Below are 19,460 nucleotides of genomic sequence, written 5' to 3' on the forward strand. Positions count from 1 at the left end.
TGGAGGGAAAAGTCCGCTGTGCGCGGGTGCAAAATAGGAATGATACATGCGTCGGTGTACAAAGTCAATTGCGCTGGGTGCAAGATAGGGCCCATGATGTTAAACACCATTTAATCATGATATTTGTCGGAAAACTATGGTAATACAAACAGTAATCGATTACAAAACCATGGTTAATTTTCCTAAGGGATGGTGAACCGTCTTACAAAAGCGAGATCTTGTAAACACTATATCAACACTAATGTTGGCTGGCAGGCTAATAGAGGCAAAGCTTTTCCCTTTGTTTACATCATAGCAACAACACAAAAAAACTAATTAGAACTGTTCATAGAAAACACAACTACAAAAAAACAACAGATTGTCCCGACAAAGTGGGAACTGCTCCATTTCAGGAGAAGCTTTTGTGTGTAGCCGGCATTGAGGTTCTGGAAGCTGTTCTCTGTAAAATGTGCAGCACACAGATAAATGTTGGGATTATAATGTTCAGAAACAGTGTTTACATTTTTTTAACCACTAAGTTCGTCAGCTTTAGGAAGGTCAAATAAATGAGTTTTGGAAATGTTTGGAAACAGCGTCTCTTGGACAGCGACAACACTGTCTCCTCTAACGCAGCTCGACCAGGCCTCGTCCCCTTTTCTTACATATTCTGTGGGCGGGGATTATTTAAATGAGAAACATTGTGACTTCATAAAGCCTGGAAAAAAACGTGTTGTAGTCCAAATGAGTCGTTTGTTGTAGTTCTTCTAAAGTGGATTCTGTTAAATAAAATATCTCCCTTTGGACTGGACTTTGAGCTTTGTAACCTTGCAGATCTTTTTTATGCTCAAACAGCAACATTACAGTCTAATTAAAGTTTAAAAAGTTAAGAGCATAATAGGACCCCTTTAAGAAACATTTCTTATAATTATCATCAATGTTGAAAACCGTTGTGCTGCTTCAGTTTTGTGGAAACCATGTTTTATTTTTTATGAATAGAAAGTTAAAAAGGATTTAAGATTTTTTTGTAACATGGTAAAAGTCTTTACTGTGACTTTTGATCAATTTAATGCATCCTTACTAAAAAAAAAAAAAAAAAAAAATCATATATGAGATACTGTACCTTTGAAAGCATCGGTCGCTCCAGGAGCGCAGTTCTTATCCGGGTGGAAGCGTAGCGCCAGCTTCCTATAGGCTTTCTTTAAGTCCTCATCATTGGCATTCTTTGGCACCCCCAGAATTTCATAGAAGTCTCTGCATCTCTTTATCCTACACAGGTTTAGGAAGTAAATAAATTAATAATGACTTAATTTTAATGTTTTTGGGTGATAATTCCTCTGTCAGTACCTGAGCACTCCTTGCCGCTGCTCCTCGGTGTAGCTCTTCTTGTCGTCACTGGACCCCTCGGCTCTCTCTTGGCCTCTGATCCGCTGATGTGGAGCCGGACCGTCTTCATCAGAGCTCCTCCAGCCAGGTGGAGGCGTGAAGGTGCGCTCATCTTCAGGGGGAGTCCCACCATTCTTCACAATGGCATCAATCAGTACTAACGAGGGAAATTGGGAATCATTTCACATATTGTTGCACTGAATGTAGTGACTTTTAGAACCAGCTTTTACTTGCTTACTATGTATTAAAAAAAAAAAACTATATATTAGTATTAGGACTCCACAATTACGACTTTTTCTGCTGGTCCACTTGGGCTTGTTGATCTTTTAACATTTCCATTAAAGTCAGCAAGGAACAGAAACTGCGATAGTCTTTTCTTTCCTATTGTGACATATCCCTGTGAAACTTCTAGAAAAGAATAAAAGATTGGATTGGATGGTTGTGGTTTGCTATTGCTGTGATGTCATGTGAGTGACAGGTTGTCCCGCCCTCACACCAGTTAACACGTCGTCAGAAAGAGGTGTAGCTGCAAGATGGAGGGGAAGTTATTTAGATTAAAGAATACGAGGGCAAATTTAACACTAGAATCACCAGGGGTGGTTGTATACCTAAAACCGCCAGCAGGTCAAATTTACCCATGCACATGACATGACTACTGTTTTGATATGGCTAAAAAACATAGCCTATGTCACTGTATTAAGCCACTGTCTTCACATGAAATTATTATTTTTTAGTCATCAACTATAGCTGTGTCCCAAATGACGCACTATACACTAATGCACTTATGCACAATGTACTTATGCACTATGTACTCAACCGTGTAGTGTATGAACTTTATACGTTTATTTCGTCTTTCAACGTCGAAGTCTGATAGCCCCTCCCCCGCCGCTACGTATTTAAAGCTGTGAGTGCATGAAGTGTCCAACGTTCCACACTTCGTTTTTTCGGTTAAACAAGTGCATCATCCGGGTACTTAAAGTGCACTTTTTCTTTTTAGAGTTTTCAGTGTGAACGCACTACTTGCACCATTTATACCACATAATGGCGTAGAATAGTGCGCAAGTACGCGATTTGGGACGCACCTTATTTTTCAAGCATGTTCAAGGCTATTTTAAGCATGCAACACTAATCATTTTTCATAACTCTGAATATAGGCTAAACCAGCCTGCAATGACAACGAGAAATAGAAGGAAATAAATACATATTTGGATGGTGTAATATTATAATAAAATGTAATTTATCACTAAGATAACCCATGTTATTTAAAGGAACACTCCACTGTTTTTTGAAATAGGGCTTATTCACCGTCTTTCCTACATTTAGATAGGTGGGCAAACGCATTTTTGTCTCAGTGCATGCATTGTTTTAGTTTGGCAGCGCCGGCGATAGCTTAGCTTAGCATAATTAATGGAATCCTTTGTTGGCAGCTAGCATGTCATGAGTAAAAGTGATAAAAAAAAAAAAACACGAATTACTTCTTGTGGCCTGCGTATTCACAACGAGTACAAATAGCAATGCAGATTAAGACTAGGCGATTTCCTAGGCATATTTTTCCTACAGTAGACATAGTGAATGGCGATGAACATGGCGGATTTTGTGAGAGACGAGGAGGGTGACTTCTCAGACAGTCAAGAGCCAGAACCATACCTCTATGAACCAGAGTTTTCAGAAGAGGAGCGGTGTGCTTTGGAAACAGAACGAAAGGAGGAGGAGGTTGCGATCGCTCAACAGCCTGAGGACGTGAGGATGAGAGTCAACACGAACTGGTGGTGAGTGTGATATCTCTGCGCCCAAGTAGCAGTGCTTCGCCTGTGCTTCACCCCAATATAGTCCCAAATCAATATCTGCCTAGGAAATCGCCTAGTCTTAATCTGCATTGCTGTTTGTACTCGTTGTGAATACGCAGGCCACAAGAAGTAATTCCTTTTTTTAATTTTTTATCACTTTTACTCACGACATGCTAGCTGGCAACAAAGGATTCCATTCATTGTGCTAAGCTAAGCTAGCGGTGGCGCTTCCAAACTAAAACAATGCATGCACTGAAACAACATGTTTGTTTGTTTTGTGTGTGTTTTTTTTAAAGATTGGATCACAAGGAGTGCGTGTTTAACAAGATCAGCCTCCACTGAGAGGCATCAAAGCTTTCAAAACGTCCTATGTCAGATCTTTTTAGGCTGCATAAATTAGGTCAGTCAGAACAGGGAACACTTCCCATAACACCTGATGTACTCGTTACATCATAAGAAGAATGGCATCTACGCTAATATTAGTCTCTCTGTTTTTCCCTAGGTTACCGTAGTCTGCCAAATCTGGGCCGTAACCAGATCAGATGGAGGACCCGTGCCTAAACACAACAACAATGCAGCACAATGCAACTAGTCTCTCCCCAATGAAGGCTTGGCACGACAGCCAGTGGCACAGATCCTCATCCAAACACGTCACCCTAACAGCGAGATGAATCCAATCTTCAACCAGATGGAACTGGATTCAATATTTTTAATGTTCTGATCCCAATCTGACTTCTGACCTGTAATGCTATTACAGTTCGTTGGCCTGAAAAGGACTGGTCCCCAGACTGAGCCTGGTTTCTCCCAAGGTTTTTGTCACCTTATGGGAGCTTGGGTTCCTTGCCTCTGTCGCCTCTGGCTTGCTTATTTGGGGACACTTAAAGGGATAGTTCACCCAAAAATTAAAATTCTGTCAGTAATTACTCATCCTCATGTTGTTCCAACCCCGTAAGACCTTCGTTCATCTTCGGAACACAAATTAAGATATTTTTTATTAAATCTGAGAGCTGGATCACTCCTCCATAGGCTTCTAAGGGATTGAAACTTGCTGGCCCAGAAAAGTTATTAAAGACATCGTTAATATAGTCCAAGTGACTACAGTGGCTCAATCTGAAGTTTAACAAGCGACGAGTATACTTTTTGTGCGCAAAAACCCCCCACTTTATTCCACTATTCATTTTCTTCTCTCTGGGCCTCGAGTGAGTTCACGACACGTAGTAATACATTAACGATGTCTTTAATAACTTTTCTGGGCCAGCAAGTTTCAATCCCTTAGAAGCCTATGGAGGAGTGATCCAGCTCTCAGATTTAATCAAAAATATCTTAATTTGTGTTCCGAAGATGAATGAAGGTCTTACGGGGTTGGAACAACATGAGGATGAGTAATTATTGACAGAATTTTCATTTTTGGGTGAACTATCCCTTTAATATTCAACAATATTATTGATATGCCTGCATTGACACCATTGTATGAGAACTGAACTGGACAATGACCTCACTGTTTTCTCCAGAGAAACTGTATAGATAAATGAACTAATGATTTTTTTTACAGTGGAAATGAATCAACACTGAACTTACTTCAACTGGACAATGCTGCTGTACAGCCAAAACAATATTTGTTGAATTAATTTCCAGTTATCACCGTGAAGCTGCTTTGAAACCGTATTGTAAAAAGCGCTACAGAAATAAAGGTTACTTGACTTGATATCAACCAGAGAGTGAGAGACCCAGACCCAAACCCACCGCTGACCTAATGACAGATTGTATAACACACAACATCCAGACGCTGCACTTTCTATTTCTATTCAGCACACTGACCAAACACACCTGATTTGTCAATCAAACAACAGCAGCATGATACAAACCTCTGGCCCGGGTGCTGGGGTAGATCTTCTGCGCCTCGTACAGCAGCTGCAAGGCTTTCTCTTTGCGTCCTGACCGCAAGCACAGCTTGGCTTTCTCTATCAGCCTGTCAGACTCCTCTTTGTCCATCTCAAACATGGTCATTTCAAGCAATGACACCTCAAACCCGCATTAAATGACTTGCCAATTAACTAAGTGAAGCAAAATAATCAAAATAAGTCTTGTCTGGGTGTAAAAAATGACTCGCGATGTTGTTGACATCAAGCTAAATCTTTTGCGTTATGCTAATGCAACCACAACAATTTAACTTCCGATTCTAGACATCTTCCGCACTTAGATGACACCTCTACGACGCGACTTAATCGTATATGAATGTATTATCAAAACTATTCATGTTTGACCCTTTGGCTTCGTCATTGCAAAATGTGCGAGAAAGACAGAAATGCAATACTGCTTGCAACCTCCATCGCTAACCGGAAGCGGACGCGCATGGTGCGGGACTACAATCCAAACAGCCAATCAGAAAGCGACAATCCTTGCCGTAAAGGGCATGAAGGCAACACGCTATATAATCCGAAATGGTACCCGGCGTTAATGGGTGATGCTGGCATGTGTGTTTATGGATCATCCCGTTATTTGTAGGTATAGTTTGGAGTCATTTGATGGATAAGCATAAGCTTTGATGTCTCTCATACACTGAGAAAAATGACCTTTCACGTTTAAATTAGAATTATTTTAAATGAACACCCCAAAAGGTATACGCAGGGCAGTCACTAGGGTTTGTAAGGCACTCGAAATCATATTACATTCCGTAAAAATAATAATAATATATATATATATATATATATTAAACATAGGCTAGGGTAATGCAGATGCACACAGTAATTTTCATGATGAAAGCGTTGTCTGCCACCCTCGTGTGGCTGTGAGAAAAAAACACAACTTCAGGTGAAAAATAATCATCTAATCATGCACTGTAAAAAGTTATTGTTGGTTTAACGTAAAAAAGTAAGTTACCTGGTTGCCTTAAAATTTTTAGTTTGTTGAAATTAAAAATTTGAGTTAATACAATGAAGGGGGTTGGTTTAATTAACATACACTCAAAATATTATGTTATCTGAACCACATTAATTATCTAAGTTGATTTGACAAAAGATAAAAAGTTGTGATAACAAATCATGAAAATATTTTTTTAAATAGTTACTGCCTTTAGTTATTATTTTGGAATAAATGTAAATATGCATAAAACACTTGAAATGAAATGTAGCCTATACTTTGTTTTAATAAATAGAACATTAGTTAGTGTAAAAATACAAAATAGAATTGTATTTGGTATCTCTTTTCATCAAATGAGTGACATTAACATTTAACATGGTTTGTTTTATCAACAGTTTATGGTGTGGTTAATAGTGTTTTATCGTGTGTTGGTTATGGGACAGTGACTATCTCGTAAAGAGAAAGCGGAGGGAGGAGTTGTGTGTGTGCAGGGGGTAAATCCCAGAACACCACTGACACCCACCGACCTCAAGCCGGAGCTCATCCTCATCCTTACGAGACGCCTGTGGGAACTAGGAATCGGTGAGAGAGGCCGGCATGAGAGAAAGGAGAGAGAGGAGGAGAAGGCAAAGAAGAAGAGGCAGAAAAAGAGGAGGTTTCGAATGTTTGCCTGTTTTATCTTTTATTTGTATCGCCCTAAATCCACCAAAGCTCAGGCAGCACTGGACACTGATGAACCCCCATCCAGGAGGTGTACTATTGGTAAATGACCATCAAAACACCAAAAAGTCTCTTAATCATTTACACACAATATAAATGGCACAATCATACATTAAAAATGCAGATCAATTACTTATTTTCCAAGACACGTGATAAATCGATAAAACATGAAGACGTTTAATCTTTTAAGATTTCAAGTAACCCAAGTTTCCACTAAATGAAGAATTATTATGAGTATGCAAAATTTTATTGAGATTATTTGATTAAAACAAGCTTTTGGTTGATATTCCTCTCTTTAGATACGACTTGGATATCATCTGTACTGTAGAGGACATCATCAGGAACCTCCTTCCACTAATCCTGACGTCTCCTCTACTGGACCAGCAAGTGGAGGACGTCCAGCTCCAGCCTCAACATCAGGACAATCCACCCAGTCCGTCAGAGAGTGAGAGAGTTCACCACATCTGCTGAGACAGCTGGACTGTGATGACATCATGAGGATCAAGGGTGAGTTTATTGCCAAAATAAAACAAACACATACATATAAAGGAAAATAAAAGATTGCAGTTAACTTAGTCTGCAGTGTAACAAATAGCCTACATTCCACATTTTTCTCAAGTAATATGAGGTCATTAATAGTACAGGTATAATAATGATATGAGAATTACAAACAATGTTAAAATAGTTTTGGAATAAGTGCAAGTTATACTGCAGGACACTGCTTTATTGAATAGTTAGAAATTAAATAAAAAAATGTTTCTTGCAATATAAGAACGATAAGAGGGATGATATACGATATAAGAAGAATATTTTGAAGGGACCGGTTGCAAGGATTGCCTACAGGTAGCTGTGAAATTTTTATCTTGAAATTTGCTGCTGATGATAAAAAAAAAAAGCAGTTTACATCTGTTGCTTTCATTGACGTGAACGTTAACGTGATGTTAAATTTGCATATAGCGCGAGAATTGAGGATCGGATTTATATTCGTTTTGTGGATGTAAAAGTGTAAATGTAACCGTTTTAACAAATCAGATTAAACGCAGGTGTAAAAAGACCCTTTACCAGTCAAGAGTGTAATTCACATTTACTCAGGTATTAGTCCAGTCATTTTTTGAAAAAAGGTTGAACAAATTGCAACAGAAGCAAACTCAACTGATCTTGTATCCTCAATATGTCCTGAGTAAGGACAAAAAAGTCCCAAAGAATCCCATTAGGGATCTAAGGGGAAAGTTTAGAAAAAGACCCAAATATAGCCTATTCATACGCCTATTCATTCTTTTTCTTACGTGAATAGGGTAAACATTTTAACCTTTAGATATCACCATGAAAATTACTGAGCTGATTACTTACATCAAGACAAACAAAAAATGTATTACAAGTTTTTTTTAATTGTTTGTTAACATGGACAAACGGTGCATAATCTAATTACGTATGTGCTAATTTGCATAAATACCACAACAGATCTAAACATTGGGTCTAGCCAGGCGAAAATGTCTTGTTGAATCTTGTTGACATATAACAGTAAAATACTTAATCTATCTAAAGGTTAAATTTTTTCCATATTCACGTAAGAAAAAGAATGAATAGGCGTATGAATAGGCTATATTTGGGTCTTTTTCTAAACTTTCCCCTAATGGGATTCATCGGGACTTTTTTTTTCCTTACTCAGGACATATTGAGGATACAAAATCAGTTGAGTTTGCTTCTGTTGCAATTTGTTCAAGGTTGACCCCCATTTTGGCTTAAAATAACTGGACTATAGTAAGTAAAGAAGGTCAGACACACCATTTATAATTGTAATCCGCCTTTTCCAAGCTTTTCTGATGTCATCTTAGCAGGAATGTAATATGAACATTGCTCAAAGTAACATTGCTCTTTAGCAACACTGTGAAAGAGAATAGCACATAGCAGGAGCCGGTATAGGGGAGACCGGGGATGGTTGTAACACTTTTTGCTTCAGCACCTATAACTCGCTGAATTTTTCAGCTTGAGTTCTCAAAAATTGTATACAAAGCACCCACATTTGTGTACTACAAATGGAACCAATTCAACCCTCTCCAAGAATATCACAGACCTCGTGAGCTGATGTCAAATACACGGTGTTCCTTTGTTCCTTGATGGGCCCAGAAACTGCATAGGGCGCATTTCACCCAAACCTTCTTTGGCTTTGTGCTGTTAAATTGCTCCATGCAAACCACTTTATTTAAAACACTGGCAGAGACACCTCTGTCAGTCTTTCTTTTCCATGCCCTAGTCGTTCTGTAAAACATTAAAATCAAGACAATTCTTAGTTATATTCTTAGTAAGTAAGGGATGGTTGTAACACTTTTTAAATAAGTGTTACAACCCACCCCACCCCTGGAAGCCAAGCTAGCTGTATTAGCATAGTGGTTTAAAATTAGCAGGGGGAAAACGCATCACATATTGCCTAAGAAACTATTTAATCTAATATAAATCATACAATTTTATCTACAAGATACTAAACAAAATATAGTCTTGGTTAAAATCTTTACTTTCTGACCTAAAAATAACTTTTTCTCTATATATTCTGCATTTGCCTGTTTCCAGCATTGACAATCACCATTAGGGATGAAGTAGGAAAATACTAAAGTGATCATGTGACTTCTATCTTATCCCTAATTGGTGGAATTGATGGTGTTACAACTCTCCCCATGTTACAACCACCCCCGGTCTCCGATATCTATCGGCAGCCTACAATATGCATCACATGACATGACTAAACATGCGGCATCGTTTTCAAATAAATCAGAGTCCGCAATATAATGCGAAAATCGCATTGTCAACTTTATCCAGTTGGTAGACCATCAAAAAGCTTTTTCGCAAGACAAAAATGCGGTCTCAGTGTGGACGGAAGGACAAAACACAGAGAAAAACAAAGGTAGCCTATCTAGCCTTAGTTCATGGAGCCCTCTCCGAATGAGCTGATCTGAATCAGGTGTGTTAGGTAAGGGAGACATATACAAGATGTGCGTATTTTCAACATTGGTCCCTGTAAGCCTCCGGGACCAATATTGAAAACCACTGATGTAGAGAATAAACATCTGAAAGGGTGATCAGGACAATGACATGACAAAATGACTAATATATTTACCTAATAAACAATATCAAATTCACTATGCATGCATGCATAAAGCCTTAGCTATATAAAAAACCTCTGCTATTGCCCAGGGAAAAAAATAAGTAATTTTTTTTTTTTATTATTGTATAATTTGGAACCTTATGATAACCAAGATATTCAGTATCTCCCTTTTTAACTTATACTTGACATTATAGACATAAATGCACTTTTTTAATCTGAAAAAAGAAGAGAAACAAAAATTGACAGAAATGTTTAATATTTAAGTGCATGGCAGACATAATGATATTTTTATATGGAGTGCAATACATGTAACATAATGTGTGATCTGTACACTGACCATCATTAGAGGCACATTAATTCACATTCAATCAACATTATAAATATCAAAAATAAGTGTGCAGCCTCCAATCTCCATGCACAATGAATGAGTGAACTCAAACTCCATCTTTGATGCCCAGCAGGTCTCTGGTAAGTTCTTGGTCCTCATTGTCCACTATAGTGCTGTGAACTGAAGAGATCTGAGGAGAATCTGTATCTGCAGAGAATAGAGGTGAAATCTCACAGTAGGACATTTACGCTTTCATATATTACAATAATGTCAAATGGGGTGCTATTTTCCCCCTGTTTTAATCACACACACAACAATATTTTAGGGAATGCACGTTCTTACCGTTTTCTGTGTTTATTGTCCTCACAGAGACAAGAGTGATGCTCTCTTTCTCACAGTTGCTGATCATGTTGCTTGATCAAAATTGAGACAGTAGCTTAAATTAATTTTCAACAGATATGTTATCTAAAGACAGTATATAATATTATTTATTTATTTATATTATATATACATAAAACAAGCTATGATGATAACTCCACATTCACAGTTATGTCATGACAACTCATGTTTTTTTTTGGCATGGTTATGGATATGACAATGTTGATATGTTTGGTCTTGGCGGAATAGATCTATTACGCTGCTGCTGTTATTACTGTTTCTGCTGTAGAGCAAGTACGGGACTTGCTACTGTTAATACATACACAACATGCTGCTGTGAGCAAGTAAAACATGCTGCTGCTGCTGTACAATACAGCATACATGAATTACCCATAGGAGATCTATACAGGTGGAGCTGGGGAAGGTGGAGGGTTTCTGAAAGCAAGCTGCAACTGCTACAGCAAATGCTAACCAAGTATTTAAAGGTTGAGCAGCGAGTTCATTGCTAGTACTGACACAGCAGGAACCAATCAGCTGTGCCCTATAGACCTAATGTAGCCCCGCCCCTTTTCAGCGCTGCGCTCGTTGTCTTTTAACTTCCGGTTTGTATTTTCACAGTGATCTTGCGTATTTATGAATGAACGGCTCGTTTTAAAATCTTCCCGGTCTACTGACATTTGTTAAGACATCTGCTTAAAACATTACAATCCTCATGATAACTTTTGTTATCTTTACATTAAGTAAATCCACTTCAGAAGCTAATTACTCCTGGACAGCAATGCCATAGAGATATACAGAGCGACCGCTAAAACGGAAGTTCAGAGACAATATTCTAAAGATGGCTGCGCCCTAGTTTCTCTGGCGCATAATGTCTATAGAGAATTATGTGATTGCAAGCAGACTGAGTTAAGGACCTATTAGCCTGCGCCATCTAGAGTCTCATGACAGCACTTTGGTTTTATGTGTGTGGGTTTTTGAGTCCTCACCTGTCCGATACCACAGAGTCATAGCTTTTAACATCTATAAACAAAAATCAAAACAAAACTGATTTTAAGCTTGTAGCCATGTATGCTTTGAAAAGTAATCTTAAAACTGACAGAATGAGAGAGAAACCCACCCTTGTTCTGCCTGGTATCTCTACACCGTCCCCTGAGGTTGATAGTGATCACCAAGATCACCATGACAACAATTAAAATGAGTATAAAACTCATCACACCTGCAGACAGGAAATATTATGCTGCAGAAGAAATAATGTGCATCATGAGAATATCAGTATAAAACCTACCAAAGGCGAGCAAAGTGAGACTGCTGTCTGGAGCCTGTGTAGGTGCTGCCGTCACCTCTGACATGCTGATGTTTGAACGGACTGTTGTTGAAGTCTTAGGAAGTGCAGAAACACCCACTGCACATAGAGCAAACATGTGAAATAATAGTTTGATGTAGTCTAAAATGGAAAATGCTAGACTTTACTGTACAACATGAACAATTCTTTAAAGTACAGCTCAAATAAGGGATAAAATCTTCTTCAAAAGACATTTTTTGCCCCATTCATTTCAAATTGGGTATCATTCAACTTTCACTGATTTTAAACCCAGGGATTCAACCATCCAGCTAACCCAGCTAGGGAACATTCTCAGAACTTTGGCTAACGTTCTGGCAAGGCTCTCGAATATATGAACAAACATCATTCCAGTAATGGGAATAGAATGTTTGTTAAAATGTTACCTAATTTTCTCAAAACATAAGTTGGATGTTCGTTTAAATTTATGAGAAAATTCAAAAGTTACATTCCCATAATGTGTGCAAAATTATCAAATGGAATGTTCCCTTAACATTTGTATAATCAACATTTTGAACGTTCAGAAAACAATGAGAAATAATGTTTTTATAACTTAATGGGAACATTAGCAAAATGTTTTTAGAATAGTTTTTTTGGTACTATACAGTTATCCGGACCACACGTGACCACACGTAAAGTCGGTTTACACGTGTGGTCCGGATAACCGTATAGTACCCTTTTTTTTTATTTTTTTTTATTCTTGAACGAATTATATCATGTCCATTTCATTTTACACTTAAAGGTGCAGTGAGTGATTTCTGATAAAAGCTATTGAAAGTGGATCAGAGTGCCAAAACACACTTGTAACCAATCAGCGGTAAGGGGCGGGTCCTGTGTTGCATAGCATGTTTGTGAATTTGGGGGAGGAGCTATCAAGATAGGGGTGTGGTCCTCTTGGGTAGGGGTGTGTTTGTTTTGGTGAATTCAAATATCAAAAACGTTTCTCAGAAATCACTTACTGCACCTTTAATACTTATTGTTCATATTTCAGTAAATAAGAACTGTTGGGTGGAAAAGCCAGAAGAAGGAGGTAAAACCTGTTGTTTTGGCCGCCGGGGATGAGATGGCATTTAGAGTTGTGTCTATGTAGGATTTTGGTGGTGTAAATGTAAAGCTGGTAATCATGGACTTTCCTGTAATGAATACACACTTATACTTTTAATAACATTTATTGTGATATCCTCACAGTTCAAAGAAAGAACTTCACTAGTAGATAAGCAAGATTACAGAAGTCAAAATTTCCCCCCATGTTCTGAATATTCTAATTAAAAGCGGTTAATACTACCTGATGGCCTATTTGAAGAACCGAGGCTGGGTCCATCAGTACTGCCTGGAGAAACAGAGGTACAGGGTTCAGCGTGTGAGCTGAATGAGCTGATGTGCAAACTATACAGTACATACATTAACTGAAGTTATATTTGTGCCTTACCTGTGTGCCCGGAAGATAAAGGAGCTGTGGTTGTGCTCACAGTTTTTGAGGTGGTTTTTGAATCCTCATGTAGAGATGAAAAAGTAGAAGACACTGTTTTTTCAGGTTGGACTGCTGAAATAAAATGAAGACAGATACATTTAAATCAAGATAGGGATAAATATAATTTACAAGTGAACTGAGAATATGCAGAAGGGTCTGAGACCGGAATGAAAATTTGGGATTCAACATTTTATTTAAACCTGGAAACAGAACAGAGAAACATACCAAATAATAATATACCATATTTTCATTACGGGCTTAACTGTACGGACTTATATACCTATATACAGTAGTCAACATTTGAAGTGGATCAAAAAAGTTCATCAAAGTTAAAGAACGGGTATTGTTCTAAATTCATATATAACTTTGATGAAAGGTTTTGATCCACTTTAAATGTTGACTACTGTGTGTGTGTATATATATATATATACAACAACGGGTTGTATATATATTATATATATATAACAACGGGTATTGTTCAAAATTCATTTATAACTTTGATGAAAGGTTTTGATCCACTTCAAATGTTGACTACTGTGTGTGTGTATATATATATATATATATATATAGACACATAGAGAGAGAGAGAGAGAGAGAGAGAGAGAGAGAGAGAGAGAGAGAGAGAGAGAGAGAGAGAGAGAGAGAAGAAAGGATAAACTAAACTAACTAAAATAATGACATCTTCTGCTTAATGTGTAATTGGTTCATATAAAGTACACCATCACAGGTACATTTAGAAAGCATGTTATTGGACATTTATCTATTGCTATTATCTAAACAATGGTAATATGATGGTTCGTAATTGTTCAATATATGCTCAAACATCTTTAATATGGTAAATTCTTGTTTGAATTGAAAATGTTGTTACTGAGATTCATAGACAATATAACTCACCTGTACTTGAACCTACAGACCATGGAGTTGAAGCAGTTGTGTTTGGAGGTGCCATACTTGCAAGGTTTGTGTCATTTCCTGTGCAGGTCCCATGGAAAACATACATTAATTTTTATATATATATATATACACATTAGTGGGATATAGTGGTAATTACATATATAGTGGTAATTTCACCCAGTGCAATGTTCCTTAATCAACATTCTAATCAACCAATCAGATCTGAGGGGCAAGTATACAGTTTCTCAAGTTTAGACTTACAACCACCAGTGTTATTCACCTATCATTTCCCTCTGATTTTAGGGATAACTTACGGGTCGCATTAGGTTTAGGGGTGGGGATAGGGTAGGGTTAGGACTACATTTTCAGACAAAACATTTGTTCCAGGATCAGCAAAATGTTGATATGATGGCAAAGTCACAGTGATCATATATGATATAAATATATATATACACACACACATAAATAAACTGACACTTACCTGCTGAAATGATGGATGAAGATGCAATCTTGAGAATGAGAAGAAAGAGAAGCAGCTCCATGGCTCAATCCAGATGGGTTTTACTCTCATCCGTCTACACAGAACCAGCCGTATATGTATCTCAGATATCAGGATATAATTACAATAATTAAATGTGTATGAAAACGACAAAGCAGAAAAACTGTATGGAAATGTTCTTGAGCAAGTGATATTGGCTGAAGTATGAGCCAGTATGTCCAAAACTGTTTCCTGTTTTGTATAATATCAACACAAAGCACATAGTATTACTAAGCCCTGCTGAGAAGCGTGTGTATGGGTGTGTGTCAGTGGGCGCTGAGCTCTGGTTTCAGGGAGAAGTTACTGTGGCCCCTGTGGAAGTTTCCTGTGGAAGAATAGCAGGAAACAGGTGGAATGCCCTCATGGAAAAAAGCTCTCATAAGTTGAGCGTTTGAAACTTATAAGTTCCTATGAAGAACCTTATGCATACTATGGTCTTTGCATTTCTAAACATTAATATTACATCTAAAATGACATCTTCATTCTTGATTGTCTGTTGAAAAATCAGTTTGCTTTTCTTAAATGAGAATAATAGATGAATATATATATATATATAAAAAAAAATTCAAACCAGCATTAACCAGGGGACCATTAAACCAGGGGAAAGACATGATTAGTTCATGCATATTTTATTCAAGAGTAAAAAAAGTGATTTGTCCCATAGGGCATGCTTACAATATGTGTTTTCATTTAGGAAGTCAAATGCGAAAACTTAGTTCCAGAGAAAATTACAAGAAAAATAGTCACAAATCCATAAAATTCCTTCTTTGAAATAAACCACGTCTGGACCAAACAAGGATCAGAAAACAGTGGAAATGAAAGAACTGTAAGCTTAATTGTAAGAATAATAAGAAGATCATCAAGAGTCATAATGATAATATAGTTTTCCTCTTCAACGTGAGACACTGAATTTTCCTCGTGTCCAATTAGTTTACATTTGAATAAACCATGCGATCATGCTTTGGCAGCCTGAATGTTGCTTTTCACTGAGTAATATGTTCATTCACACAACTGAACAACTTCTGTACACCAACTGAACAGAGAGAACCAAAAGAAAGAACGAAAGATGACGAAAAAACACCTCGGAAAGAGCGTCAGTGCCTGTACAGAGAAACTATACAAAAATAAAATCAACAATAATAAAATCATATTGATGAAAAAAAAAGAAAAAAAGAAATTAAATAAAAGATTACAAAATCATATCTATTTATAGAGATATAAAAACAAACTAGACCTTTACAAATATAATTTGAAGGGAAATAATTCAAGTCTACTATATTGAAACACATCACAATTATAATTTCACATATCAATAAGGAACTTAGTTGCATGCACTGATGCGTTCAGTACCATAGATGCTGTTAAAAATCATTGTCCTCGACCATTGTTAATAATCGTATATTTAAATATATTTATATATATATTTATATATAATATTTATTTGACTTGCGAAATGTACTATGTGCATTCTCTCTCTTGAGATACAGGCAAGTGAGAAACAATCAGGAAGGTGGCGCCAAAGGTCGAGCTGGATTTCCCGCTGCGGATTTTCTTCAATCCAAACGGTTGAACGAGTGTCTACAGTGGACAAGCAGAACCGCTCATCTCTTCTACTGCTTCATGGCATCTTACCAAAAACCAAATCAAGAAATAAAACCCCCCAGGTAAGATTGCATCGCAAGTAATAAAATGTACAGGTTTTGTCGTTAAATGTCCTTTCTTACAAAGATTTTTTCGTTTTTTTGTCATTTCAAATTTGTATATTTATTAATACTAGTAGCAAAACATCATCAACAGTGAGATCATTTCATTATGAGATGGGACCATGAAGAAAAGAGGAAAAAAAAGTGTGCATGGAACCAGTACAGGCTCATCACCCGCACCGACGAACCGGATGGATCAGGCTTAAGAGAGTTCCTAAACCCCGCCCACTTGGTCTGTGGGTGGAGTCGGAAAGGAACTGAGACCGCCCCCTCTCTGATAAAGACACTTTCAGCCCTTGACAGGCAAATCACCCCCCCTCCCACCCCTCCTTCCCATTCAACACTCCCAAAAAAAGGCAGAAACTTGCCGTCGGCAAGGTATCCGCTTCGAAAATTGCAAGCAGCAAGCTGACAGCAAGAAAACAGTCTCCCCCTTTTCAGTGACACATTTAAGATAGTTTGGTTCTCTAATTGGACATTGGAGCAGGGAGGGATGTGTAGGTGATGTCATTGGGTGTTTGTTGGAAGCAGGAGGCCTTAAATCACAAGTTTGGCATTGTCCTGCCATGCGTCGTGGCGGTGGCATGGACTCAGGTGCAGGTGAGTGGGCAGCCATTTCATCACTGGATGTTACTGTTGTCGTCGGTGCCGTTGGTCTCCGACACGTTCATCTTGCCCATGGATTGGCCCACGTGGTTGACCCCATCCTTGCGGGGTGGCATGCGCTCATTGATGCGGTCCAGACCTTTAGCCTCCGCGAAACTGCTGATTTTGTGCTGTGGAGAGAAGCCGCGGATGGCTGTAGAGAGACGGGAAAAGCCCATAATGAACAGCAAGACTCTTGGTTCTCATCATCCACTACATCATTTCTCTTTATCAGAGTCTGATAAACTAGTTTATATATACACCACCATTCAAAAGTTTGGGGTCAGTATGATTTTAAAAAAAAGAAGAAATTAATCATTTTATTCAGATTGTATCGCAGTTTAAAATATTAAGCAGCACAACTGTTTTTGACATGTTTCTTGAGCAGGAAATCAGCATATTAGAATGATTTCTGAGGATTTCATGATGCTGTAAATTTAGCTTTGCCATCACATGAATACATTAAAATAAAATATATTAATTATTTTTATGATTATAATAATTCAGTTATTATATATTTTAAATTCCAACAATATTTCACAATATTACTGTTTTTACTGTATTTTTTTATAAAATAAATTCAGCCTTGAGCATAGGAGACTCATTTAAAAAAACATTTAAAAAATCTTACCAATCCCAAACTTTTGAACAGTGGTGTATATCTTGAATATTCAAAATATATTCTATGGAGGAATAATAGAAGAAAAAAAAAAAACTCAAATAAAGGAATCGATTGTCAATTTATTAATTAATAAAAAAAGAAATTGGTAAATGACTTAAATAAATAGACATATTTAAAGCTGTTTAATTCATAAAAAACTAAGTGGAACAAAATAAAGCATTAAAGTGCCCCTATTATGCTATTTTAAAGGTTCCTAATTTTGTTTGGGAGTCTCCTACAACAGGTTTACATGCATCAAAGGTCAAAAAACTATTTCATTTTCTCATAATATACATTGCACATCACCACATTTTTCAATGATTCTCAAACGACTCGTCGGATGAATCAGTCTCTCTAAATCCCGCCTTTCTGCAAGCTACTCTGCTCTGATTGGCCAGATGGCCCAGTCTGTTACGATTGGTCTACCACTTCAGTGGCTTTTCACGTCACTAAAATTGCGAGGAAAACGCAGGCTGCACCGATTTCTCCTCTTTTCAAAAGCGCGCTAAGGAGCTTATGCTCCTGTGGTGTCTGCTATTGCTAAGCAATCATGAACTGCTTCTCCATGAAGACGATGAAGTTTCAGCAAAGGATAAATGGATTTCCATCCCTTGCAATAGCTCTACTACTAGATATATTTATGGAGATGAACAATAAAAAACCCACCCTGTAAGCCTACAAGTAATATCTGCTGTTCATTCATCTTTTCATGTGGCCTTTTCTTCTAAAAAGAAGAAATCACGATGCGGTGTTGATGCGCCTGGAAAAAAACGGGCGCGACGGGATGGTGTCGTTCTCTATTTGAGCACGCTTGTGGCGCATCTACATTTAATATAATAAACTTGAGTGCGCAAAAGACTCGTCAAGTGACGCTTGTCAGAAGCGAAACGCCCATTACCATAACTGAACTTCAGCTCCGGAGGCTTCCTCAGTCCTTGCCGATTGTACATACTGTAAAGACAAACTGTAAAGACAGTAACGATGAAGTCGGTTTTTCCATATCAATTCGAGCGCGAGTCCGATGGTGAAATACTTGAAGAACTAGTTATTCAATCCGAACCTCCATCGCAAGGACGACTCGAGCAGGACGTTTCTCAGTGATACACTACTCAGTTTCATGTACATTATGAGATGTTGCAGCTGTAATTCCTCACCATCAGCATTAACAAGTGTATGTTCATCAACAAACTTGTTTTGTTGAGTGGTAGACCAATCAACAAAACGGAGCAAGCTGATCCAAATAAACTGGGTACTGACCCATCTTTCAAGAGCAAGCATTTTGCGAATCCCGCATTGAACTCTGAGATTGAGAAGTAGTCGTCAGTAAAATGATGTGTTTGAGGGGGGGACAAGTTACCGTACAATTTACAAGACAACGTACAATATAGGCAGGCATTATGCAAATGTATCTTCTAGTGACAAAGAACCGTAACGCTGTGGGAAAATAGCTTTATTTATTGTGCACTTTCAGAATATTCGAAAAACCATAATGGGGCACTTTAACAAATGACTTAAAATTGACATAAAGAATAAGTTAAATGCACTTATATTCAGCATATTTTTATTAAACACATACTAAAAAATATTTTAAATGTTTAAATGTATAATATTTAAAATATCTATATTCACTTATATTTCATTTCACAAAAATAAATCATTTAATAACTAATTTGTA

At 37.5% G+C, this 19,460-nt stretch overlaps 3 protein-coding genes across 6 annotated transcripts in view; all 3 read right to left on the minus strand.

Moving 5' to 3' along the window:
* dnajc18 (DnaJ (Hsp40) homolog, subfamily C, member 18) overlaps positions 1–5,555 on the minus strand; it is a 28,351-nt gene extending 22,796 nt beyond the window's left edge. For 2 of the 3 annotated variants that reach the window (XM_084388096.1, XM_084388097.1), the window contains exons 1-3: positions 5,015–5,553; positions 1,324–1,519; positions 1,100–1,245 (exon numbers count right to left, since the gene is read on the minus strand). In XM_084388096.1, the coding sequence (XP_084244222.1) occupies positions 1,100–1,245; positions 1,324–1,519; positions 5,015–5,156 (484 nt within the window). In that variant the 5' untranslated portion in view covers positions 5,157–5,553. Of the gene's footprint in view, positions 1–1,099; positions 1,246–1,323; positions 1,520–5,014 lie in introns of all 3 variants that reach the window. The other variant, XM_084388095.1, reaches the window with a different exon arrangement.
* Positions 5,556–10,021: 4,466 nt separating this feature from the next.
* Positions 10,022–15,056, minus strand: ecscr (endothelial cell surface expressed chemotaxis and apoptosis regulator). The gene is made up of 10 exons (XM_084387850.1): positions 14,720–15,056; positions 14,239–14,316; positions 13,303–13,416; positions 13,159–13,203; positions 12,911–13,006; positions 11,820–11,936; positions 11,652–11,750; positions 11,521–11,554; positions 10,499–10,569; positions 10,022–10,363 (listed from the first exon to the last, which is right to left on the minus strand). The coding sequence occupies exons 1-10, from the start codon at positions 14,778–14,780 to the stop codon at positions 10,263–10,265; spliced, it is 816 nt and encodes a 271-aa protein (XP_084243976.1). The 5' UTR covers positions 14,781–15,056; the 3' UTR covers positions 10,022–10,262.
* A 322-nt stretch (positions 15,057–15,378) lies between these two features.
* Positions 15,379–19,460, minus strand: part of ppp3ca (protein phosphatase 3, catalytic subunit, alpha isozyme) — a 52,437-nt gene continuing 48,355 nt past the window's right edge. For both annotated transcript variants that reach the window (XM_084388099.1, XM_084388098.1), the window contains one exon: positions 15,379–17,278. In XM_084388099.1, coding sequence (XP_084244225.1) covers positions 17,100–17,278 — 179 coding nt within the window. In that variant the 3' untranslated portion in view covers positions 15,379–17,099. The remainder of the gene's footprint in view (positions 17,279–19,460) is intronic.

The sequence above is a fragment of the Rutilus rutilus genome, assembly GCF_951802725.1.
Source record: "Rutilus rutilus genome assembly, chromosome: 18".
Taxonomy (NCBI): Eukaryota; Metazoa; Chordata; class Actinopteri; order Cypriniformes; family Leuciscidae; genus Rutilus; species Rutilus rutilus.